This window comes from Mesoplodon bidens, assembly GCF_964165515.1.
Source record: "Mesoplodon bidens genome assembly, chromosome: 1".
Lineage (NCBI taxonomy): Eukaryota > Metazoa > Chordata > Mammalia > Artiodactyla > Ziphiidae > Mesoplodon > Mesoplodon bidens.
Window position 1 is genome coordinate 226,032,064 of NC_138176.1, and position 27,134 is coordinate 226,059,197.

The window sequence follows — 27,134 nt, forward strand, 5'->3', positions numbered from 1 at the left end:
GCCCGTGCGCCACAACTACTGAGCCTGCGCTCTGGAGCCCACGAGCCACAACTACTGAAGCCTGCACACCTAGAGCCTGTGCTCCGCAACAAGAGAAGCCACCACAATGAGAAGCCCATGCACCACAACGAACAGTAGCCCCTGCTCGCCGGAACTAGAGAAAGCCCGTGCACAGCAATGAAGACCCAACGCAGCTAAAAATAAAATTAATTAATTTTTTAAAAAGTACCTATGAAAAACCTACACCATGCTACATTTTTACTTCTTGTCAGTTGAGTAGGTAATAAATGGCAAGCAAAAAATGTAGCATGATGGAGTGGAAGACAAAAAACTGCAAATTTTCTTTCAATAAAGATTTTTGTTAATAAAGAGGAAAGATATTGGAGCATATTGGATCCAAGATAGTATCGCTATTGTATGAAAGTTAGCCAGCCAGCCAACCAGTCAACCAACCAAAAAACCTCTATTGAGCCTATATGGTGCAAAGGCCTGGAGATACAAAGATAAGATACCAACTCCGTTCTCAAAAACCTCAGTCTAATATATATGAGAAAAGGACTTTGAAAAGTTCAGTTCGGTTTATTATAGTGTCAAGTAGATTTACAACTATTGCACTTATCATTCTGCTGACAGAGGCCAAAATTTAAAAGGAATGTTTTTCTCCAATAAAGCTAAGTTTTCATGATCTTTGATACAGGATGTTAAAATTACACAGGCAAAGAAATATACCTCATGTCCTATCCCAGACACTACCCCCCCACTTCTCACTTTCCTGCTGTTGTACACAAGCTTGCTGCAAATAGGAATTTAGTTGGGATAATATGCTTTAAGCCATCCATTTCTTATGAAATAACTTGAGTGAAATTTGACCAGTTTTCTTTATACTGTTCTCTTTACCCAAAACATGTAGAACAAACAGCTCCCATATTCCAAAATCAATTTTAACCATATCCTGGGAAATGAACTTTAATCAAAGACAGAGTAAATATCTCCTCCCTTACAGAACCCCCCCGTGGTATTCACATGATGGTTTCACCACTTACTGCCTAACTTTGAATTCAGACAGTGGAAACAAATACAAAAGCTAAAAAATGGCCCAGCATATGAAACTCTTCTCAAAAATGGAAGAAAGTTATGAACATAGTTGGGAAAGTGTTTTCCATTTCCAATGAAACTCTATTCCATTGATCAGAAGATTGTCTTCGACCTATTTGGCTTTAGCCCATAAACTGTAATTGATTCAGTGTTGCAAGGAACCACTTTTATCTTAAGCCTGGAATGCATAACAATGGATAGCAGGAAAGTGGTTTTTTATTTACTCTAATAACTGTGCAGGGAAGAGCTGGAGAAAAAAGAAAACAACCCCGAAAGTATCAGCCTTCAGATTCTCTCAGATTATTTTTCACTCTGATTATATTTGGAAGAATAAGCTGGGGGTTTGGCATTGTTTTCCATCTTAAGAGTTGCTCTGTATTCTGAGATATATGTGATTCATAATGTACCACTATAACAAGACAGTTTTATGTATTACTGGGGTAACTCAAAGAAAATGAATTTTTCTTTGGGTACCAGTAATTGTCAAAAGAATGATTGCAGATTCAGAAAATGTGCTTATAATAACCCTGTTAACATAAAGTATAAACAGAGGAAAGAAATTAAGTACTGTAGGTATGTGGAAGGGTTAGTTATATTAGCAAGGCATTTCAGGATGGTTTTGGTTCTTTTGACTAAGATACATCAAATTTCAACCCCTTTCAAACACTGGGACAAAGGGGAAACACCTGCTACCACAGGAGCATGTGGTGACTGAGCTGATTCACCATGTGCTCACAAAGGCTCCCACCAGTCAGTGAACTACCCTCTCCTGGAGCAAGGCTTTGCTCCAATAATAAGGATAATGTGCTCAAGCTGTTAGAATTAATTTGAATATCAATAATGAAATTTAGGTTACCAACCATGGCCTGACAGTTACAGCATGTAGAATAACAAGTGTCCTCTTTTACAACTAAAGTAGGAAATGAAGAAGCACAGTTAATTTACTTGTGCTGATGAACACAGAGGTCCAAGTGCAACTTCTGCTTCTAAGTGTCCTCCTGCTGCCCTGTCACCAGACGCTCTCCCGGGGGGAGGGTCTGCCTGCCTTGCTAATCCTGCTTGATGTCCTCCTTGGAAGAAATGTGCTCATGGGTTTCCGTGCGCACGTTTCTACTGTGAATGAAAGCTAACTACAAAATCAGATGTTTTCTGCTTTCAGAAAATTCTAGTATACCATGTACAGCATAGATATTTCTTTCAGTTTAAAAAAATAGTGCAAAAACATATCTGATAGTCAAAGTGATAGTTCAAGTGAGTTCTTGTGCCAAGGAACACAGTCAAGCTTCACCTTTAGCCAACTTGTAAAACCTGAATGTAGGTTCTGGGAAATATTCCAGATTTTCCCATCAATTCTCCACTCATCCAGTCATCATCTACAGATTCCAGCTCTGTTATTATGTCTCCAGCCTGTAAGAAGACGGGAATTGAAAACAATTATTAGTTTCTATTGAGGATAGGCATGGTAAGCAGCCCACCTGGAGAGGCATGTACATCTCCTCTTTATATAACTCATTTATCTTGATTTGCCGAGAGGATTAAACAATGTACCACAAAGATGATCTAACCCTAATGATGCCATTAGCTTGTATGCTCTTTTCCTCAGCGCATTCCTTTGCCATTGTCACCCTTGTTGCACTTTTATTTTCCTGGTTGTATTTTGTGCCCCCCAAATTCACCACTCTTAATCTAAAATTCTTCTTTAATAAATAAAAATACCAGCTATCCTGTATATAAAAATTTTTTTCCCCATCTAACAATTATTTATTGAGTACCCACTATGTGTCAGACACTATTCTGGGCACTATGGATACACCAAAGAGTAAAGACCTTATTGTAGAGTTGGGAGATGAATAAGCCAGCAGAGGAGGAGAGAAAGTGTGGGCTGCCATCTCATTAGGGCAGCCAGGTGACACTAAGCAAAGACCTGAAGATGAGGGAGCGAGCCACATGTTTACTGTATGCCTTGTCCTTTTCTGTGTACTTCATGGGAATTAACTCATTTATTTTTATTTTTTAACAAACTAAGAATAGTGGAAATTAATTCATTTAAACAACAATGCAGTCCTAGAAGTGGGTACTATTATTATCCCCATTTTTGAGAAATATTTTTATAGATTTCCCTATTTTAAAGAAAAGGAAACTGAAGGTCAGATTACGTGACTTGCTCAGTGTTGCTTGTCTAGTTAGTGGTAGAGACAGAATTCAAATCTAGTGTGATTCCAGTGCCTGTATTGCTAACTATTAGGCATGAGGTCACCACGTTTTACAGTAGACCTTTTTACTTAGAAAGGTTTTTACTGCAATTGCCTTTGCTCAACATCCTGAGCACTTTGTACTCTATATTAATTCTTCCACATAATGGTATTCTCCTCTACCATTTGGTTTATTCCATTTCTCCACGGCCTCAATATCAAATTTGCATTCTTTCCTGTCTTAAAGAGCTTCACTCTGACTCAGCACATGATTTATCCTCATCAGGTTAGTCAAAGGGGTTGTGTATCTTATTCGAGTATGAATTATAATTCCTCAGTTTCAAAAATTATGTCTTCCTCTGTTATCTCCTGAAACTATTTTGTTCTTTATGGTTTTTAACTGTTGCTTAGAATCTGGGTTTAGGATTCTATGATGGTCCAAGATGACCCTGGCTACTTTTAAGAATATCTTATCAGGCTAAATGGATTTATTTGTAGTCCTAGGACATTGCCCTTTGGAAAACTGGTTTGATTTAAGGCCTTTCTTAAGGGAAAATGCTGACTATCCCATGTCATTAATTTACCTTGCTAAAATCTGTAAAAATTCTGGCATTCAAAGTTTCTGTTACAAGTAAGTTCCTTCCACTTCCTAAACTATAACATAATTACTGACTAAAACTATTTTTCTTAGCTCTGGTCTATACATACATACCATGTCAGTTTTCTGAGGGCTAGGACAATTTTAAAAAAGTTTTATTTACTAATATTCTGTGGATATTTAATAAAATATTAATGATCAACAACTCTGAAAGTGGTGCAGAATCCCTTAACTAAAAAACTCTAGAACTATCTTGCTTACAGCCAGGCATTTGTAAAATGAAGACAACCTATTTTCTGGATGATACTGTGAATTCTGTTACATTGACATAACCTAAATGAAGGCCAAAATAATATCCAAAAAGTCTGAATCCAGAGTGTTCACTTGCAGTAACATTTTATGTAAAGATAAAAGGAATTAATTTTGAGCCACTGACTCTCAAGATTGACAAGGACTAGGGCAAGTTTCCAAACATTTGGATTTTATGGGCCAAGAAATTAAAAAGAAACTGATACAGGGTTACCAGTTATAATTGTGCATAAGAAATCTATTTCATTTACTAATATTTTATAATAGAAATGACATCTTAATATGAAAAAAAAATTCTCAGAATAAAACTATCACAAAATAGAAAAGTTAGCAACCTGATATATCTAGGCATGCCTCCCCTTCTCCATGGCTCCCCTAAAGCCTGCACATACCCAATATCACTGTTTTCCTCATTTTGTTGTAGACAGGTGAAAACCTTGTTTGGGTACCCACTGTCTTAAGTCTCATCTTGTCCAATCACTCCTGGATACTTTAATTCCATCTATGGCATCCCTGCCTCTGAGTATCTCCGATAATGGAGAATTTCCCACTGTCTGACACAGGCTCTTCTGACAGCAATGACTTACTAAAGCCACCCTCCTTCCTCTGGCCCAATCCCAAAGTACTACCCTGGGTGCTTCCCTCTGACCATGGTCGAACTGTGGACTGTGGAAACAGGATCATGGAAGTACTCTTTTTACTTTAAAAAAACAAATGGTGCTTCCTTGATGAAGTAAGATTAAGATTAGATTTTAGGCTTCTAAAAAAAAACTTCCGCAAAGTACCTTAACCTTTTGGGATCATTTCCCTAAAGTCTAGTCAGTGTCTTTGTGGACAAGACTCCGGTGTCTTATGAGGCACTGCTGCAGAGGCCAGCTGTAGTCGGTGCCACCTGATTTCTCCACTGGTTTCAAAGACATGACAGGAGCAGGCTGCAAGGGCCATGTAGAGGATCATCCTTTACTAGGGCTACCAATGAAACCTCCAACATTATTGAGATCACATGTTATAAGGCCAAGGAATAAGGAATTTGGTAGGCGACTGTGGTGCTATGGATATCAATAAGGCTTTCTTTAAGTACCTAAATGCCTTGCTGATAATTTACATTTGCCCTATTCACTTTCTCTAATCTCATCCTTTAGAATGAGGGACTGAGATCTGTTCATTCTTGACTAATGATCAATTCTCCACCCAAATGTTCCACCCTTCAGTGGAAGACATTTCAAAATTTATAGCTGCTTAATACAATTACAAAAAGATACACATTCTGACCTTGAAGGAAAGCTCGTCTTCATTCTCCCCATGGAAATCATACAAGGCTTTGGCCTTCCTCTCCTTCAGTGCTAAAGCAGCCATACTTTTAGCCTCAGCTGTGAAGACACCAAAAATTCAAATATATAGAAAGACACTGGACTAAAATACAAGTCGAACATTTTAAGAAACCCCCTTGTCATTCCCAGGACATAATTTCAATTAATTTTGAATTTACATAACTTGCAAAAGAGATGAAGGATGCTGTCTTAGCAGGAAAAAAATTATACAAAATATATTAATATTTAGGAGACAAAATTAGCCATTATTATTATTATTTTATTTTTTTTTTTTTTGCGGTACGCGGGGCCTCTCACTGTTGTGGCCTCTCCCATTGCGGAGCACACGCTTCGGATGCGCAGGCTTAGCGGCCATGGCTCACGGGCCCAGTCGCTCCACGGCATGTGGGATCTTCCCGGACCGGGGCACGAACACGTATCCCCTGCATTGGCAGGCGGATTCTCAACCACTGCGCCACCAGGGAAGCCCTAGCCATGATTAATTGAAGGCATTTTAAAATCTTTTTTCCCCATAACTTCAACAAATTATATGAAGAAAGTGTGCATAACTTTATGAATCAACTTGCAAATGTAGGCAAACAAATTGAACATGGCCAGAGGGAAACGGAATATGTATCATTTCAAAGGTCTCACGCTCCCCTTAGAGGGTAAGGGCCTTCCTTGCAGCTGTCGCACCTGGGCAGGGCCGCACGAAGACTGCGGGGAAGATGCCCTCCCTGTCGCGCAGTCTGCCCTTGTACCAGTCGGAGTCCACACGTTCCACGATCAGGATCTGGTCTCCCCTCTTGAAGGACAAGTCGTCACTGGTCTCCGCTGTGAAACTGTGAAGAGCTTCGCACCATTCTGCAGAAAGACTGTTCTCCTGTTACAAATCAGAAGTTTGGTAAGAAATGTGAGATTTTATTTGAGATTAATTTCTACAAAGCTTAAAAAGTGGTGGAAAAAAAGCTAAGGGGTCATAAGATTTCAAAGCCTGAAGGCCACTTTAAATCACTCAGTACCTTATGTCACTATTGAGTTTCAGAAATAAAAGTTTCCAATAACTTTTGTCTTAAAATAGAATTCTAAATGACAGATGTGATAAAATTTGTGACTTTCTGCTTTCAAGGGCTATATAATGCTTAAGTAAAATTTTTTTCTAATTATTTTCCATGACATTAGTTACACTAAAATTAGATAAAAGCTTTCAATATTTGTGTATAGTATTTATGACACTATGAAAACATTCTGGCGAAGCATATAATTTTCAGTGAGGATCATCTTTATCTAAATTAGGAAGGATCAGAATGGGCAGTCTGTTAATTCCCACATCTCTACATGGTTCAGAGGCTATCAGATTCCATGGCACAGGACTTCATTAGTTCACACTTTTAATTTTTTTTCTGTTTGTTTTGGCTGCATTGGGTCTTCGTTGCTGCACGCAGGCTTTCTCTAGTTGCAGTGAGCAGGGGCTACTCTTTGTTGCAGTGCACGGGCTTCTCATTGCGGTAGCTTTTCGTTGCAGCGCATGGGCTCTAGGAGCTCAGGCTTCAGTAGTTGCAGCACGCGCGGGCCCTAGAGCACGCAGGCTTCCGTAGTTGTGGTGCACGGGCTTAGTTGCTCCACGGCATGTGGGATCTTCCCAGACCAGGGATTGAACCCGTGTCCCCTGCATTGGCAGGCAGATTCTTAACCACTGTGCCACCAGAGAAGTCCCCACACTTTTAATTTTATGAGGTATAGTGAGCTCCAAGGCTGGCAGGATAATCACCCAGATATGCTGGGCTAGTGTGACGGAATGCTCCAACAGGAATGCTTTTACTGCAAACACATCAGAAGAAGGTTCTGCCCTGTGAAGAGGCATCACTGCCAAGTCACGGTGGGAGCCCTATGTTGAAGAAGCCCAAGCAGAGAGGCAAGGATAACACTAAGAGCAGGGGCTTGGAGCCCGCCAGTCAGGTCTGCCACCTCCTAGCTGACACTGGGCAAGAAGCTTCTCTACTCTGAGCCTCAGCTTCATCTTCGGGTTGCTTTGGGGATCAAATGAGGTAATGCGTGTAGAATGCTTAGCACAGTGCCTGGTACATCTTGAGTTCTCATCAACTGATGGCTTGAAAGAAAAATGAAAAATTAAACAAAACCCCCTAACCCTACCGCCTTGTTCCTGTACTTGGGTAACCAACCCTAAAGAACGGTACTTGTCACTCCCAAGGAATACAGGGAACCATGTGAACATTTCCTTTGGAGAACTGTAGTCCCTTTCTTTCCTGTTTGACTTTAGCAGTGGGGGGAAGATGAAAGAATTGAGAGACACACAGCCTAATTACCACTGACATTTTGACGAACAATGACCCCATCAGGCTCACTCTTCTAAAATGTCACAAAAAACAATGGGAAGTCACCCACATTCCTATTCAGTTTAAACACTTCTGAAGCCATGTTATACAGTGTAAAAATTTTAATCCATTTTTTTCTCTCTCCCATTATAAAAATAATACAAATGTTCCTAAACATTTGGCAGTTTGGAAATATACGAAGAATGGGAAAAACACCCAACCACCTATAATCTCACTACCTAAGGACAACTGAATGGTAACAAACACATTGCCTCATAGTCTTTTTTATGCTATATATTCAACTTCCCTATAATACATGTTTTCATCCCATGCCATTTATTTTACAAATCTAGTTTTTAATGGCCTCAGAACATTCTCCCGATAATGATCATATTTAGGTTATTTCCAATTTTTTCTTGTTACAATAACACCACCATGACCATCTTTGTGACTAAAACCTTGTCTCATTTTTCATTCTTTTCTTAGGGTGAGAAATAAAAATAATGATAACAATAATCTGTACTTTCTCTGTTTTAACATTCACATACTTATAATTACTTATTTACTGTTGAGTTGTATTGAATCTTCATTAACTAGATATGTTAAATGGTATTGTCTCTTTACAAGGCATTTCTTTGTTTACTATAAGGTTAAATACTTTTTTAATATCAGCCACTTATAGTATCTCTTTCATGAATATTCTAATAATATCTCTTTCCTTGTTTTTTATAAGGGTTTGCATGTCTTTCTAACTCATTTGTACGAGCTCTATATGCAATAATGATATTAATCATCTATTTACTTCAAATATTTGCTACATGAATTAAAAAGTGGTTAAGAGTCCGCCTGCCAGTGCAGGGGACACGGGTTCAAGCCCTGGTCCGGGAAGATCCCACATGCCCCAGAGCAACTAGGCCCGTGCGCCACAACTACTGAGCCTGCACTCTAGAGCCCACGAGCCACAACTACTGAGCCCGCATGCCACAGCTACTGAAGCCAGTGTGCCTAGAGCCTGTGCTCCGCAACAAGAGAAGCCACCGCAATGAGAAGCCCACGCACTGCAACAAAGAGTAGCCCCCACTCTCTGCAACTAAAGAAAGCCCGCACACAACAACAAAGACCCAACGCTGCCAAAAAATAAATAAATAAATAAAAAGAAACCCAAAATGATTTATAACATTTTCTTTTGATAATTATGATTTTAATAGTCCTCCCAGAGACAAAACTTGGCTTTCACTACAGTTATCTGTTCAAGCAGCCTACCTGGTAATTTGCACCAGAATCTTCATTTTTGGTTTTCGGTGGTACCTTTGTGCCTGTATTTAAAAAAAATGTCAAAACTTCAGCTGTAAAGACCACATAGTATTGGAGAAAAACTGCGGGGGGAGAGTGAAAAGTCTGGGATTCCAGATCAGTCTCTTCATGTACGGGCTATATAACTTTGCCCGGCACTACCCTCTCCGGATTTGTTTCCTTTACTGTAAGGTGAAGGAGGATACACATTAGTTATACGCTATAGGCCATTTCCGTTTGAAAGTCAGTGATTTTTTTCCTGCCATTTCTAATATGAAGCCACCACCAATCACCTAAAACACCAAAACCAGCTCTTTGAGAGACTGCCACAACAGTGACTATCCCAATAATGATGTTTACCATTTAAAAATCATTTTTCCTTCTACCTTAAAAAAGATGGCAATATGGCTTATTATGCAACTTAAGAATTAACCTACTATCCGGTTTATTTGAATTAGGATGGGACATAATAAAAAACCATATTCTCGGGCTTCCCTGGTGGCGCAGTGGTTGAGAGTCTGCCTGCTAATGCAGGGGACACGGGTTCGTGCCCCGGTCCGGGAAGATCCCACATGCTGCGGAGCAGCTGGGCCCGTGAGCCAGGGCCGCTGAGCCTGCGCGTCTGGAGCCCGTGCTCCACAAGAGAGGCCGCTATAGTGAGAGGCCTGCGCACCGTGATGAAGAGTGGCCCCCACTTGCCACAACTAGAGAAAGCCCTTGCACAGAAATGAAGACCCAACACAGCAAAAATAAATTAATAAACTCCTACCCCCAACATCATCTTAAAAAAAAAAACAAACTTTCTAAAAAACCACCATATTCTCTGTACTCACTTAAAACATTCGCACCAGAGGTGGGATGATCCTCAATGAGTTCCACAAAGTTAAGGGGGAAGATCCCAGATCTCTCTCGAAGTTCTCCTCTTGCCCACTCGTCATTCACATACTCTTTAAGAATAATAATTTCTCCCTCTGAGAAACTTAACTCATCCTTCTGGTCTCCAATATACTCAAATCGAGCAACACATCTTGGGCCTCTGAAGAAAGAAGACCACATTTGTGGGTTAAACTAGAGAGTACTAACTTTCAAAATGCCTTAAAACCTTCATTTAGTCTTTCAATAAATATTCTCTGTTTACTTTGGAACAAGGTATACTAGGCATAGTTTAAAATTTTCCATGAAAAAGAATAAGCTATACTTCTAAATGATAGTCCTTACTTTTTAGATATGAACCTATTCACTCAGGCTAAAGTCAAGGTCACAAGTACAGGCAGAATCCCAGATAAGCAGCTGGTGGTTGGTTAATGTTGCACATTTTTTGATCACCTTTTCTTCATGACAGAATCTCCCCAGTCTCCTTGTCTTTGTATCCTTGGGCCACAGTAATCCAGGGCCAAGTCTGAACCCTCTCAGTCATAAATGCACTGAGTTCAGGAGTGTTAATCCTGAGAATCTCAGGGCAAGACATCAAACTTCCATGGCAGAAATGCAATGGGCACCAGCTGGGCAGGGTAGATGCTCAATGTATGCTGAATCAGTGAGTTGTGTATATAGATGAATGGCCTTCAAAACTAGAAGGTTCGAAGAAAACAGAAACTCGGCTTATTATCTTATAACATTTAATCTTATATCTTACACTGTTGTTTTAAAAATGATTTTTGTATCTCCTTTAAAAAGGCTTCATTTCTGAGAATTAGAACGATCCTTAAATGATCTACAATTTTGACTGAAAATAACGTAAAAACAGAGATGAAATTGTGTCCCTAGAAGACATTATTGAATCCCAAACCTTTGATTTGAGGCTTTGGAAAGGAAGTTTCAACAGCTATGACTAAGAAGATGCAATTGTCTGAAGAGAAAAGGTGGGTACTCGCTCCAATCAAAGTCTGATTTAAGTCAGGTCAATGGATCAACAGCCATGAAAGCCCACTTTAAATTCAACCTGCTGACACAGTAAACACTGCTTAAAAATAGGAGAAAAACTGAACCCGAAATAGAATTATTGTGGCATCAGAAGTTTTCTTATTTGTGATAACCTTTGCATTTATTTTCTAAAGTCCTCAGGGAGCATATCTTCTTACGTCTGACCTATTCAAAGACAGGTTTACAGTTTTCAGCAGGTACTGAATTCTATTAATTTGCTCATTTAACTGGAATATAAAGTTGCATTGTGGCATTGTTTTAAATCACAAAGGAGTTACTGTGATGCAGAAAAGGGTACATAAATTCACGGAAAGGTCTTCAAACATAAAGAAGACCCCTCCAAATTAACTCTTCCTTTACTTTCTTCCAGTTCCTCTCAAAAACAAAACAATACAAAATGCCTAGCAGTTTTTGTAGGGTTCATATTTCTGTTAGGTTTACTTTTTTGTTCATTAAAAAAAAAAAATTATTTGGCTGCACCGGGTCTTAGTCGTGGCACGTGGGATCTTCGTTGCAGTATGTGGAATCTTTAGTTTCGGCATGCAGGGGTCTTTTAGTTGCAGCATGAGGGTTCTTCATTGCGGCATGCGAACTCTTAGTTGCGGAACATGGGATCTAGTTCCCTGACCAGGGATTGAACCCGAGCCCCCTGCATTGGGAGCTCGGAGTCTTAGCTACTGGACCACAAGGGAAGTCCCTCTATCAGGTTTAAATATTTTCTATTGTTGCAAGAACGGGGGGGACCCCTTCCAGGGCCTGAGAGTGGGCTCTTGTCTAACACTCAGAAATGAATTGTCCGAGGAGACACACCTACTGACAAAGCAAGAGACTTTATTGGGAAGGGGCGCCTGGGTGGAGAGCAGCAGAGTAAGGGAACCCAGGAGGACTGCTCTGCCGCGTGGCTCGCAGTCTCAGGTTTTTGGTAATGGGTTGAGTTTCTGGGTTGTCTCTGGCCAGTCGTCTTGCTTGGCCCATACTTAGTCTGGCTCAGGGTCCTTCCTGGTGGTGCACACATCTCTCAGCCAAGATGGATTCCAGTGTGAAGGATTCTGGGACTTTGGTAGGACAATATTATGGGCTAGTGTATCCTCCCTCCTTTTGGCCCCTCCTGAATTCTTCTAGTTAGTTTTACAAGACATATTATGGGCTGGTATCTCCTCCCTCTTTTCGGCCGCTCCTGAATTCTCCTGGTTAGCAGCAAGCTTCTTATCGGGACCTCTTGCAAGTGGTTATCATCGTGCCTAGCCAAGGTGGGTGGTTCCCTAACACTATGACAAAAATATTTGAACCTTCTAGTAATCTATTGGTAGATAAACAGCAGAAGGCCGACACAAAATGCCCTGGATGATGAAACCTGTCTGCTCGGGTGAGGCCAGGCTGTGGGACGCACCAGGATATAGACTGTTTGTGCCTATCTATATGGCCTGTATTGATATGGAGTTGCTTCTATCAGCATGTTGCAATTTCACCAGAATTTTTAAACAAGTAGTTTTCCTCGTAATTAAAAAGACACATTGAGAATCTGAATAATCATACATCTGAAGTGTTTAAGCTTATTAATTCTGTATGACATAAATGCTCACATCCTTTGTATCTTGTGCAAAACAACACAAGTAAAACTTACTTAACACAATGAGATGCGACGGATTCCCTTTTCCCATTTCCTCCTGGAACATCAGTCTAGTAAAGACAAAAATCAAGACAACAGCTGTATTCTTTCAGATTTTAATAAGATAAATTTAAGCTAAGTAATTAGCAAATTCATCACTGAAGTTAACCAGTTTAGCTAGGTGTTAAACCGACGAAATGTACCACAGGTGCTACAAAGGTATGAAATCCAGAATTTGGGTTTTTAAAAGAATGCGTAACTTGTGATGTAGCCTTCCTTGAATAACCAATCAATCCTCTTATTTGCTGGAATAAGCACATTAATGTCGTTCTACCCCTGACTGAGTATACTCTACCCCTTATCCCCTAAGTTGAAAACTTCAGGTGAGGAGGGCTTAGGATAGAAACTAGGCATCAGGCACTACGTAGGCACCTATTCAAACTGTTGGTAGAACTCTGCAATACTTGCATGACCCTAAAATAAAATCTTTTAATCACACTTGTGGATTCTCTCCATTTTCATAACTCTGGAACACTTTTTCCCCTTCAACGTGAGTAAGGAAGGAAGAGAGGACTGAGTACTCAGTGAGCATCTACTAAGAGGCGGGCACCTTATATAATAACTCATCTACAAGGCTCCAGAGAGCTGGGTTGTGATGAAATATTTGACCATAATGCACTATAAGTCTGAAAACTACTTAAGGCTTTGAGGTTTACATTAAATAAATCAGTGCCCTTCTTAATGAATTTCAAAAGTTCGAAGTCTTAAAACAATTTTTTAAACTTGTAGGCTTAGAAATAACACTTACACCAATAATCTGGCAAATTCAGTGTGATTGATTTCAGTGTGGTAATTGTGCTTTTTAAAGTACTGCTACATTGGGAAGAAGAAAAATGAGGAAGAGTGCTAAAACTAACATTACTCGTTAATATTAATTTAGAGCATGTGGTTGGATGTCTCCAAAGAGTCAGGGTATTTTTATATACCAGACAATTTTTAAGACCCACATTTCATAATTCAAGAGACTCAACCTCATTCATACTTGAAAAATACAGGTTTTCTGTTATATTTGTTTGCTAAGTTTCTGATGTACTGGAAAATCATTTTCTTCCCCCCACCCCGCCAAGCAGTTAATGCTCAACTATTTAAGCCAGGTTTATTGATATGTTCCAGTATCAATTAGTTATATTAGAGACTGAGTCATTCTCTTCCTACTGATATAAATGTTCAAGTGGCAGTCTGATTTCATCCCCATGTTTCTCAGCCACCCGGGCTTAGCACTCAGGGCTCTACTTACACAAGTTAGGTATGAGGGTGTATAATATTCGGACACTTTAATATATGTTTCCCAGTCAAATTTGGAATTATTCTGCGAAAAATCATTAATGGACCATTACCTCCAATGAAAGTACTCTGGTATATTCCCAAATCTATTTTTTTTAAAGGTTGAAATAAATGGGAATGGAAAGGATGAAAGGAATCAGTACTGAAATGTCTCCAAAGCAAAGGAGAAGTGGTGCCATAACCTCAGAGAACACACGTTCCTTCACGACAATCCAGGATCATTTAATTCTTGTTTGCTGAATGCTGCAAAGAATTAACATATACCCTCACGTGCTTATCAACCCTCCAAGAATAGCTGATTCACCAGTGGACCTGTAGTTTTTCACCTTAGGATTTCAGATAGCATTTAAGCATTAAGTTCTAATACTCCATAATATATTAATAATTAACTAGTATCTAATTGAACAAACCTTTATTTCTGAATTTTTCAAACACCAAATGAATTAACGGAAGAGAGAGAACCAGAACCCAAGAATCTAGGCTTCTGGTTTTTTTTTTTTCCAAACTGTAAATTACACAGAATTCACTGAATATACGACCAATTTAAACAAGCACAATCTACTTACAATCACTTTGACGTAGGTGGCAGGAAATACACCAGTCTGGTTTCTACATTTCCCCCTGTACCAATCTGTATCTACTTTTTCCAGAAGATAAACAATTTCTCCTGAAGTGAGGTTCAAATCATCAACTTGCTCTGTAACATAAAATAAGTACGTGTGATGAATCATCCGGCTTGCAGATCTGATTAAAGTAGCATTTAGTTCTGTCCACCGAGGCAGTATGTGCTACTGATTCTGAGAACAGGTTATACTAATCAAATTGACTTTAAAAATATATTATTTTTTCCTGGCTATCGTTGTTATGAGCTTCCTCTTTTAAGATCAAATTAGATATATTTACCAGGCACTGACAGATAGGAAATAGTTAAAAAACACACACATGCACACACAAAACATTATGCTGGCCAAGGATTCTTCCTGTGTCAATATAAACCCTCTGCTGAATACATATTTTAACAATGAAAAGAGTTTTATAGACATGGTATAATATTCATATTATTCTCAACCATGCTTAAAAATCATTTCAATCTCAAAATATTAACTAAGGGAGTCTTACAGCTCTTTTGCAAATAAATTTACTCACAGTGAAATAAAAATCAGTCTACCAAGTGGATAAAAAAAAGGTTATAAATAAATCAGGAATTTATTTTATTTGTAGCCTTGGATATAAAAGGTACTTAAAATTTGATTACAAAAATTTATATTATTTATTTATTTATATTTATTTATTTATTTTTGGCTGTGCTGGGTCTTTGTTGCTGCACGCGGGCTTTCTCTAGTTGTGGCCGGGGGGGGGGGGGCTACTCTTTGTTGCAGTGCACGGGCTCTAGGTGCATGGGCTTCAGTAGTTGCAGCACGCGGGCTCAGTAGTTGTGGCACATGGGCTTAGTTGCTCCGCGGCATGTGGGATCTTCCCAGACCAGGGATCGAACCCGTGTCCCCTGCATTGGCAGGCGGATTCTTAACCACTGCGCCACCAGGGAAGTCCCTATTTTTTATTTTTATACTCATTTCATAAGTAACAGCTGAGCTATGTGTGTTGGTTTTACAACCCTTAGGAGAAAAGAACTCCACTTATTAAATTCAAATTAATTTCATTATAACTGGTATTTGGTACCCCATTTTGAAAGAGTTAAAATGTTTGCAACTGGTAGGCAATTTGCTGATTGTTCAGTTGTAAGGGAAACACTCCTTCTCTCTCTCTCACAGGGAGTTTCAAAGGCAAAGCTATTACAGCTAAGCTTTCTGGAATGCCTGGGTACAGCTGACTCTTCCTGAAGGTGGGGTGATGGATGAGATGACCTCTCCAGTCCAGGGCTCTGCTGGTGCAGAAAATGAGAAGGGTGTCCTTGAGAGGTTAACCTGGGGAGGATGCCTGATCCCAGATCCTAAGGTTCTACCACTTTACTACTTATGTCCTTACCTGCCGGAAAATCATGAAGAACGACAGCATGAGGGGCACCACTGTCAATGGGCTTCTGAGCGTGGCCTGGATCCTTAGGGGGAAAACAGGGCGGTGAGTGGAGTGTGCAGGATGGACACTGGACTTATTATTCACTCTGAGACCATTTTAGTTTTCCTCATTAGGGTCCTCTTGACACAATTACATATGAATACAAGATGCAAACCACACAGTTGAGCCAGACAAGGGAATCATTACCAAGTTGAAAAGGCATGTGTCCTTGCCAGAGGAAAACAGAAATAACTCTCAATTATAATATCCCTCAGCATTTTTTAAAGCAAGAGAGTAAAACAAAAGGAAATTACTTAACTTTTTTTTTTTTTTTTTTGCGGTACGCGGGCCTCTCACTGTTGTGGCCTCTCCCGTTGCAGAGCACAGGTTCCAGACGCGCAGGCTCAGCGGCCATGGCTCACGGGCCCAGCTGCTCCACAGCATGTGGGATCTTCCCAGACCAGGGCACGAACCCACATCCCCTGCATCGGCAGGTGGACTCTCAACCACTGCACCACCAGGGAAGCCCCTGAAGTAGTGGTTTTTGACCTCTTTACCTTTCAAGGGTCACTTTTCCCATAAACTGTGATCAGGACTAAACCTTAAGAACAGAGCCTTAAAAGCAGTCTCTTCATTAAGATGGGAAAAGAAGGAAGTTCTGCAATTCATGCTCTTGTCTTTTGTAATGAAAAGAGCTAATGACTTCCACAAAAGTATAACTCACAAAAAGTAAAATCCATTTCGTTTTTTACCACTTAACTGAATGCTTTCTCTAATTTGAAAGCCAACGCTACCTCCCATGCCTGGCCTGGATTTCCTATTTAATCTGAATGGTTTATTCACCAGTAATTCTAAGTAAATTAGCAAAGAGAATTCAATATTCTCTACCCATCTAACCAACTGCTTATACTGGCCAGAGGAGAAGCTGAATTTGAACAGTGACCATTTCTTATTGACGGACACCTGTTATTCTTAGTTTCTTTATATGAAGAGACAGGCTTATCCACATCATCATCATCATCATCAAATCTGACTGAAGGATATTATTTGAAATTATAACTTAAAATTCTTCAACACTGGCAAACCTGTGCAATAAATGAAGGCAAATTTTTGTGCCCTTTCTTTTCTCTTCCCTCCTTCAATGGCTCCTGTCCCCTCAGGGCTCACCCCTCCCCTGGCCATGATGCTCAGCAGGGATCGAGGTCCACTCCTTCCACTTCTGCCCTGCAGCACCTTTGCTCGACTCTTTTCTGAATCAGTCAAAACGCACCTGCACAGGCACACTGCCTTCTCTCATGTCAGCTGAATGGTAATAGAGGAATAGCTAATGGCAGCTCAGTATTAGTTTACCAAAGCAACATTGACATTTTCTTAGAGGATGCTCAGTGCTTTTCCCTAAATCAATGGGCATGATGGGAGTTTCAGGGATTGTGGAAAGGAACTGTGAGATATTTTAAGCCTAGAGGGCTTTAAAAATTATTTACACAATTTATTACATGTGTGTATGTGTGGTTTTCATTTTTTCTGATTTACATCTGTGGAAAAAGGAATGACTGCTCACTAAGTGGTGTTAGGCTAGATGGCTTTCCATCTGCTGGAAAAAGTCAAGTCCGAGGCCTACCCCACACCAAACACAAACATGAACCTCCAGATGGACCAAGATCTAAACACCAGCCTGAGAAGGTAGAAGAGGTGGGATGGCAACCTGGGCCTCCCAGTTTCCCTTCTCTGCCTTCCATGCATGGCTACCCCTGGAATGCTGCTCATCACCTTGGCCTGGCAGATGAAGGGTGAGAGGCACAGGTGAACAGGGTTGGCCACAGGGGCCTGTACAACTCAGACCACACCATTAGGGTGGGTATCAGGGAGGAAAATCCAACATATTTCAAAGCTCTTTCTAGTATGACAGTATGATTATAATGGTTAATACTAATGAGTAAAAAGAATAGCTAATATCAGGACTTCCCTGGCGGTCCAGTGGTTAGAGCTCCGCACTTCCACTGCAGGGGGCACGGGTTCTATCCGTGGTTGGGGAACTAAGATCTCATATGCCAAGCAGTGCCGCCAAAAAAAAAAAAAAAAAAAAAAAGCTGATATTCACTGTTCACTCACTATGCACTACTCACTGTGTTAAACGCCTTATATGCATTAATCAGCTCATTTAATTTTTTAAGCACCTTTGAGATATAATTCATATACCACAAAAGTCACCCATTTAAAGTGTACCTAGGTTTAGTATATTCACAGAATTGTGCGACCATCACCACAATCTAACTTTAGAACATTTTTATCACTCCCTCAAGAAGCCTCCCACCCATCAGCAGTCTCTCCCCACTCACCCTCCCCCAAGCCCTGGGCAACCACTAATCTACCTTCTGGATTTACCTGTTCTGGACTTAATATAAATGGAATCATAATGATAAATCAATTGTATAATCGACTCTGTGAGAAATTATCATACATATTATTTCACATATTAAAAAAATGAAGTTCAGAGAGGTCAGATCACCACCTCAGGGGGTAGGAGGGAAACCGCAACCCGCGTCCGCGCTGGGAACCAAGTGAGGTGACCACCCCCGCCTCCCAGCTCTGACAGCCCAGCCCCAACTGGTAATGTGCAGTGCCCCCTGTTGACTGAGGCAGGGGAAAGCAGGACACATGTTTAGAAATATTTACCTTAAACCTAGGCTTTCAAATAGGTAAGGTTTATTTTTCTAAAAGAAATGTCCTGTTAGCCACGACCCAGAGCCTAAGAGAGGCTCCACTTCAGTGTCACCAGCTGTCGGCCCTCGGCGGCCACCTCTCTGCCCGTCTACGGCACAAGCCTGAGTATGATAATGTTTCAAGTGGACAAAACTGTGGGCTTCTATAAAAGAACAACTTGTAATTTTTTCAGCTGCTGTTTTCATCAAGGGAGCTTTTTGACAGTACAACTCCCATGGTTACCCATCAGTGTGCTCTGAGAGAGGAAGAAGAGCGGTGACAGATGTTAATGCTGCATCAAAACAGAGAGAAAATGAGTTAAAAGAAAAACCCTCCCCGTGTGGACCAAAGTCAGAAATCTCAGTATCCCAGCTGCAACGAGCGTAAGACATAGCTTCGCTGCTCTCCGAAATCCAAATTTTTAGTTTCTTAGCAAACCTCAAATGATAAGCTGCCTTCTAAGAAGAAAGAATTGGACGAGATTATGAAAACTAGGCTGAATGACGAAGTACTTTACTTGGTTTAAATGACAGATGGGTCTCATTTTTCATGTTTGCTACATTACCTAATAGAGAGTGAAAATTTAACTGGGTACCTTAAGAAGCTCTTTTAAAAGTATAACTCTAGGGCTTCCCTGGTGGCGCAGTGGTTAAGAATCTGCCTACCACTGCAGGGGACACGGGTTTGATCCCTGGTCTGGGAAGATCCCACATGCCGCGGAGCAACTAAGCCCATGCGCCACAACTACTGAGCCTGCGCTCTAAAGCCCACAAGCCACAGCTGCTGAAGCCCACGAGCCTGGAGCCCATGCTCCGCAACAAAGAGAAGCCACTGCGATGAGAAGCCTGCACACCGCAAAGAAGAGTAGCCCCCGCTCGCCACAACTAGAGAAAGCCTGCGCACAGCAACAAAGACCCAACTCAGCCATAAAAATATCTATCTATCTATCTATCTATCTATCTATATCTATAAACTGTCCAATGGCATTTTTCTTGCTGAACAAATGACCTTCAATAATCATTATATTGGCGCTCCCACTGCTCGGGGACGGGTGTGTGGGGCGGGAAGATGGGAGGTGATGGAGGACGGGGGCAGGGAGGGCGAAGTCTCGGATTACCGGGCGAGGTCTGGGGGTCCTGCAGCAGGCTGGGTGTGGAGAGGCTTCCAGGGGAGGCGCGGGGTCGGGCCGCCTCGGGCTGGGGCCGCCTCGGGCTGGGGTGTGAGCAGACCAGGAGGGGCCAGGTTGGGCGGGGGGTGGCAACCCTCGGAGGTTCCAGTTTGCCAAAGGGCGCAGGTTGACGTTTGGCGTGGGGAAGCCTTGAGAAGCGGGTCGGGGTTTGGGTAAATGGTAACGGGGCGGTGTGGGGGGTGTGTGCACGGGCGTGTGCAGAGACCACCTTCTCCCCCCTTGTATAAACTTTAGGGACGGAAGAGTAGATAAGCTTTGGGTCAGCGAGACGAAGGAGCAGGTGAACTTCGGGATGACCTGGGCGGGAAGAACAGGTGAGCTTCGGGGTGCAGTTTGGTGGGGGTTGAATTCAGGGGAGAGTCGCTTAGAAGGTCAAGGCCCTGACCTCGGAATAGGGTTTGGGTGGACTGGGGAGCTGGTTAAAGACCTAGATCTTAGGTTACAAAAAATTAGGACTTGGGATTTGGTGATGGGAAGGGGTACGTGGGGCAGGTCTGGGATAACTGGGCGTCAGAGCAGTCCATGTCCCAAGGCGGGGCTCGGGTATGCAGGCAGAGCTACGAGGACTGTGGGAGAGTTGGGGTGGGGTCAGGCGCCCCCCGAAGTTCAGAGGGCTCCTGGCGGGCGAGCCAGCCCCTCTCGGGTTCTTTGTGCCTCTCCAGCTCGGTAGCGCAGCGGGCAAGGCAGGTGCCATGGCCCTGACCGAAGGGGTGGGTGATGAGGTGACCATCCTTTTCGCGGTGCGTGCCTGCCTTCCGGTGCTGGCTCTCGCCTGGGCCTCAACACACACTGCCGAGGGCGCTGACCCACTGTCCCAGCCGTCAGGGACCCCAACACCGACACAGCCCAGAGGAGCCATGGCGGTCACTAACAGCATCAGAGGGGAGGCCCCAGGAGCCGAGACCCCCAGCCTGAGACACAGAGGTCAGGCTGCGCAGCCAGAGCCTGGCGTGGGGCTCCCAGCAATGCCGCCACCTCCAGACCCCCCCTCAGGAGCCCCCAGTACTTCGGCTGAAATTCCTCAACGATTCAGAGCAGGTGGCCAGGGCCTGGCCCCATGACACCATCGGCTCCCTGAAAAGGACCCAATTTCCTGGCCGGGAGCAGCACATGCGGCTCATCTACCGAGGGCAACTGTTAGGAGACGACACCCAGACCCTGGGTGGCCTTCACCTCCCTCCTAACTGCGTTCTCCACTGCCACGTGCCCGCTCGGGAGGGTCCCCCACACCCACCCTGCCCACCGGGGTCAGAGTCGGTCCCCTCTGGGCTGGCAGCAGGCAGCCTGCTGCTGCTGCTCTGGGACTGCCAGGTCCAGTACCAGCCCTCTTTCCCCGGACCGCCACTCTGGGTCTGGCCGGCTTCACCCTGCTCCACAGTCTCCTGGCCTTTGCCACGTTCCGCCCATAGTGCCTCCACGGGCTCTTGGCAGTGTTGCTGGCCCCTCCGGACCTTGCTCCCCATGACACGGTGGGAGCTGCTGTCTGCCTAGGTCTGCCTCTCCGACCTGCCTCTTCCCGCTACCCTGGAGCCCAGCCCTGTGCCACAGAGCACTCCAGGGGCCAGTGGAGGCCCTTCCCCGTGACCTTCATGGCTCTGGGCATCCCCGGGGCAGCTGGCCCTCAGCACCCACAAAGAGTCAGCTCCTCTGGGTCAGACAGCTGCTGTCGCTGCCCCGGCGCTGGGCAGAGCCGGGCCACGCCCCTGGGCCCTTCTTAGTGTTCTGCCTGAGAATCCAGCCTCCTCTAGTCCCTGACAGCTCCTTGGGCTGATTTAGGGACTCCAGGACTGAGGGGCTGGAAAAGGGGAGCTGGGAGGGGTGGAGGGGGTTCTCTGGAACATGTGCAGATTAAATAACTGTGAAGTTTAAAAAAAAAAAAATCATTGTATTCTCCCAGGCTCGACAAATTTGTTAGGCCTAAATTGTGACTTCAGATTGTTGGAACATCTCATTTCATTATTTTTATGGGCTATAAGCAGAGAAATGAGGTTTATATTAAGCTTAAATCTTAAAGGGAAGTTTTTTTTAATGTCAGGCTTAGCATTTATAGGGCCGCCTTTAAAATAATTATCCATTCTGTTAGAAAACTAATCTCTAGTACTTTGGTAAACATGTTTATATTATTTCAAAAATAAACAGCTCTCATGGTTGAAAATTAATGACCGAGTGTCCTGGTTGCTGTAAGTCAGCACGATGCGAGAAAGGCAAAACACATGGTAGTCACTCTGTATCAAAGTGATTAGTATCGCAGTGGCAAGTCTCTTAGAAGTAATTTACTCTTAAAATGGAATAAAACGCTACTGTAATTTTTACTCTGGTTAAAATAAACGTGCTAATAAAAACCTGAGAATGAGCTATAATTAATAGTTCTATGAAATGTGCTGCCATGTGTGATATGAAGGCGGTACAATATTAATTCCTCACGTTCGGCCTGCTTCTGAGATGTTCATCAAGTGGGGTGATGATCTTCATGTGAGACAGGTGGACTCTGCCGGCGTCGGCTCCCTTCTGGCACTCCAAGTAATTACCTTCCGCCTGCTTCAGTATCACAAGGACGTCCCCACGCTGGAAGGTACGATATCACTCTCTGAAGCAATTATTATTTAATAAAACATTATTACTTTTTCCACATTTTAATCTTTGGAGCCTAAAGCATTTAATAACGTGTAAAACAGTAACAGAGGCCAGAGATTTTTTTTTTACATCAGTCAGTAAAGAAAGAGCTCTCCTTTACCTTACAGGAAAGTTCTCCAGGGTTTTGCGGGACAATGTCTTCATTGGCAATTCCATGAGGCACAGAGAGCTTAAACATAAACCAATAAAAGGATTATTCACAATCAAATAACCTCGTCCTAAGAGGCTGATCACGTGGGGATTTGGCACGTTCGCCTGGAGTAGAACCTCCAGCAGTTAAGCTCTTCCTCAAGCTCGGGATCTAGTTGGTGGGGCTGCCATTTCTCAGGGTGCTCAGAGCCCTCGGGGGCCTGGAGCTGAGCCCACAGGGCCTCGGCAGCTGAAGGTGGCCTGAAGTTCCCTTAACCACCACATCCAGGAAGTTCTGCTCTACAGGACAAGGTCCACCACGTCCCCAGGGCGTCGGAAGGGTAAATACTCAGCACCTGACCTCACGGCCTTTAGTTCAGGGGCGGCTGAGAGGGGACTGGTGCCTCCCCTGCGGGGTTGGACTGGCCGCTTCCATCCGCCTTCAATCTCTTCTGCTCCTGCAGTCGCTCTGGTACAAGCATCTGTTTAAACCCATCTCACTGCCTGACCTGTCATTCCTGGTCCACTCAGCCCTGTCTGATCTTAGAATGGCTTTTACTCTGGCCAGAGAACTCTGTTCCCCGCCTTGGTAAATTCTGGCTGATGAGCGCGGGTCGGAGGGCCTGTGCAATATAAAAGGCGTGCCCAGGACATGGGATCCCACAAGCTCGCTTCCAACCAGGAAAGGGAGGCTGCACTCAGGAGCAAAGATGTAGAGTACGAGGGTGTGGCCCTGGGGGGCTGGGGCGGGTCGTGCTGCTCCCCAGCATCTCTGTCAGAGCACCAGGGCGCCCAAGGTACCCAGGTTACCCTGGTTAGCCATTTAATGGTGGGGCGGCCATAGGAACAATGAGAGATTTAAGGAATTATTTCATAAAGAGACACACTAATATACCATCATTTTGAATTTATTAATTTCTTTGAGTTGTTCAAATGCTTTGTTGACATTATACCGCTATGCTAAGACTTATAAGCAAAATCTCATTCCCCCAAGTGAGGCTCTTGACACGGAACAGCCAATGCAAGCAGAGACTTTACAGTTAGTAACACTATTTTCTGGGTTTTTTTTGGCTGCACAGCATGGCTTGCGGGATCTTAGTTCCCCGACCAGGGATCGAACCAGTGCCCCCTGCAGTGGAAGCGCAGAGTCCTAACCACTGGACCGCTGGGGAAGCCCCACTAACACTATTTTCTTAGTATGGCCTAATGGTAAAGAGCATGGGCTCAGAGCCAGTCAGTCTGTGTTCAAATCTTGGCTCTACCATTACCGGATGTGTGACGCTGGACAGGCTACTTACTCTCTCTGAGTCTTATCTTCTTCATCTGTATAACAGAGATAATAAAAGTATCTACTTCACAGGGTTGGTGTGAGGAATAAATGAGTTATTTACATATAAAGTGCTTCGAAGAATGCCTGGCTTATAAGTATTCAACACATCAGCTACTGCTTTTATTTATTAATTATTTTAAAGTATCCTATCCCAAAGTACACCCCTGGGTTTTAGCAAGTAAAATTTTATCAGTTTAAATGAATATGAATATATATGAATATCCTACCTCCTTCTTATCTGTCTACACCCTTCCCTTAGGAAGATGAAAAAAAATCCTAAATTGCTTAAAGTGAAAACAATTTCCAGCTCAATGATGGAAATGTAGAACAATATGAAATGAATAACTTCTGTTCTTGTTAAGATCTACTGTTGTACACTTGTTTTAAAAAGTGCCAACACTCCTGCTCTCCTTATCATTTTAATCTGTTCTAGATTTCATCAGGTTAACCTGACCAAAATAGAGAGAGCACATCAACTCCGAAGACAAAGCCTTAAGGTCATATGATGAGCAAAACATTCAAAAGGAACAAAATTAATATCTCAATTATCTCAATTATTGATGAAAACTTCTAACTGGTAACTATTAAATGGACCATGATAATCAGGTTTACAAAACTGGAAAATGAGAGAAAAACCATCCATTTTAATAAGAACTTTCTTTCTACTTCAAATTTTACTCTGTGGGCAAGGTAGCTATAAGATATAAATGATATCAAGATATGAATATAATATCTGGCAGAGATACTCCCATCAGGGTAACCTACTGGGTCAGGTTTTTCAGAGTTTCTGTTTGGTCCAGCCAGACAGCAGGTGGCAATCCTTGTCTTCCCTGCTTCCTTCTCCTATATTTCTCCTAATAATGAAACCCTGCTTTAAAAGACCTAGGTTTTAACATGGCCTACTTGTCTAAAGCACTCAGTGTCAAGGGGCAATTCCACAGTGGTCTCATCATCTTTTTCTAAGGAATAAGGGTCTTACGTATACTTTAGGACAAACCTCTTGACCACAAACATTCTTAAAAGCTAAATTTACCATGTATTTCCTGTAGAGAGGGTGTCCTGGTTTGGGGCGAGGGGGCAGCACTGGATCTTGATGTTTAAGGACTTGACTCTTGGCTTTTGAGAGTCCAGGTGCCAGGTTACTTGGTTTTTTCTGAAGATCCATGTCGGAGGAAGACCGATTAAAAGGCAGCTTTTTATTTGCTGCTCTGGTTCCAGGAAGTTTGGGGGGAGGTGGTCTCTCAGGGGCCCCCTTGGGAGGAGGCTGTCGAGCTGGTATGACTTTTCCATTCACAGGTCTGAAAGTCAACGTGGTAGCTGTGAGTCAGTGTTTGATCAATAGTAGGTTCTGTTTTGTCCTTTCTTACACACACACACACACACACGCACACAGCGTTCTGCTAGTGTAAATACCATTTACTGAAACATGCAGGCTATGCTGTTTTTTAGCAAATGACTGCTGCATTAAACATTATATTATCTGAAGAAGTGCCATGATGTTCCAGCTTCCTCTTATCTTGCACTACAGATTCATTAGTTCAAGACCAACAAGCATTTACTATCATGAGTTCTCTAAGGCCCCATTAGCTCTTAAACACACCATGACTGTTTCAGAAAACTAAGCACTTTCTACCAAAGTCTGAGATGAAAAGCTTATAATAAGATATCTGGTATACGTGATGGAGTCTTGTACATGATTAGAAAAGGTACGTCAAACTCCCCTAATATTCATGTTATAGGAATCATTATTAAAACACTAATTTAGATTAATATAAAGAAAGCTAGTTCTGAAAATGGGACAGGACAATTATTACTTTGAAAGCCTTTCCTTAATCCCTATGATAAAAATAATTTCCAACATAGTAATGTCTTAGGATAACATCACATTTTTTTGTCTAAACAGCCCTGGAACTCAGGAGGGCTGGTCACCTCTGAGCTCACGAGGCCTGTCTCCCTTTGGAAATGCCAAAAACCAGGCTGGTTTCTGGGAACAGGGAGAGAGCGAGCGAGTGTGTGTGTATGTGTATGAGTGTGTGTATGTATGCATGTGTGTGTATACGTGCGTGTGTGTTCCCGAAGTGGAGTTGTTTTAGGTTCAGAAAGGAGTCTTGTTCATTTGTTTGAGGAAAAGTAATAGATATCCATGTTTGTGCTCTGTGAGTTTTTGGATTGCGTTAAACAAGGAGCAGAGACTCCCACACCTGCTGTCAGAAGCAGACTGTGGGCTAGTGGCCTGAGTGAACTTGTGAGTAAATGTATCTCTACAAGAAGATCGAAGGCCAGCCACACTCAGTTTTCGTGATAGAAAAGAGAGTCCAGTCTCAGAGTCATTAGTTTTTCTCTAACTGACTTTTTAGAAGTTTTCCCAGCTTACTTACCTCGGTGGCAACCTTGGGGGTCCTCGCACAGGACCTCCTGACTGACCAGCATGGTCAGATTCCTGCAAGTATCAGAGAAGGATTTTTCGTTAAGATGAATCTGAAACAAGAGCTTTTCAAGAGGAATTATGGACAACCTTTTGGCTGGATCTATAAAGTGGAAATGTAGCTGAGTTACAGAAAGGAGGTTAAAGGAGTTTTTTAGTCTTAAGTAATATTAACTCATTTCTCATTCCTACCTACACTGTCCATGTCACAATGCAAGTGAAAACAGAGAGGAAGAGGCTGGGCAGGGAGGGGGGTGTCCTGCTACTGTGGACACCAGCCCAACCAACTGCACTGCATGGTTACACATCCAGCATGTTCTGAGGAATTAAGGATGCTGTTGAAATCATGTTGGGTTACACGGCAGCAATTTAAGCAGACACTGTAGGGAAGTTTTTAAAAGTATGGCATTCATTTATCCCATGACAACATTTAAGATATGCAGTGCTCCTAAGTTTAAACACATAGTAAGTGAGGTGGTGATCAGTTCGTTTTGCTTAGAACAGGCAGATCTCTCATACTGGATGGTTTCCACATTGTGTGGTGGGTTTTGAACTGGAAGGAGGTGGAACACAACAGAAGCTTAAGGGGTGGCCTGAAAGCAAGGCATGTGAGGAAGAACAGAAGAGGCCCGAGAAAGCAGAGAGCTTAGCTTGTACCACTACAGCAAAGAGGCTGGATGTGCTGAGAAGAATTTTGTA

At 42.6% G+C, this 27,134-nt stretch overlaps 1 protein-coding gene and 1 pseudogene across 9 annotated transcripts in view; one reads left to right on the forward strand and one right to left on the reverse strand.

The window, feature by feature from the left end:
* Positions 1-559: 559 nt before the first annotated feature.
* SH3D19 (SH3 domain containing 19) overlaps positions 560-27,134 on the reverse strand; it is a 183,734-nt gene continuing 157,159 nt past the window's right edge. For 6 of the 8 annotated variants that reach the window (XM_081242302.1, XM_081242299.1, XM_081242300.1 and 3 more), the window contains 12 exons: positions 26,389-26,450; positions 25,044-25,308; positions 22,652-22,720; positions 22,342-22,482; positions 15,996-16,068; positions 14,576-14,706; positions 12,681-12,736; positions 9,967-10,169; positions 9,104-9,156; positions 6,201-6,387; positions 5,467-5,564; positions 560-2,502 (listed from right to left, as the gene is read on the reverse strand). In XM_081242302.1, coding sequence (XP_081098428.1) covers positions 2,386-2,502; positions 5,467-5,564; positions 6,201-6,387; positions 9,104-9,156; positions 9,967-10,169; positions 12,681-12,736; positions 14,576-14,706; positions 15,996-16,068; positions 22,342-22,482; positions 22,652-22,720; positions 25,044-25,308; positions 26,389-26,450 — 1,455 coding nt within the window. In that variant the 3' untranslated portion in view covers positions 560-2,385. Of the gene's footprint in view, positions 2,503-5,466; positions 5,565-6,200; positions 6,388-9,103; positions 9,157-9,966; positions 10,170-10,465; positions 10,705-12,680; positions 12,737-14,575; positions 14,707-15,995; positions 16,069-22,341; positions 22,483-22,651; positions 22,721-25,043; positions 25,309-26,388; positions 26,451-27,134 lie in introns of those variants that run through there. The other 2 variants (XM_081242304.1, XM_081242305.1) reach the window with 2 other exon arrangements.
* LOC308621722 (transmembrane and ubiquitin-like domain-containing protein 1) lies at positions 16,078-22,323 on the forward strand (annotated as a pseudogene). The gene has a single exon. The product of its transcript is annotated as a transmembrane and ubiquitin-like domain-containing protein 1 (transcript).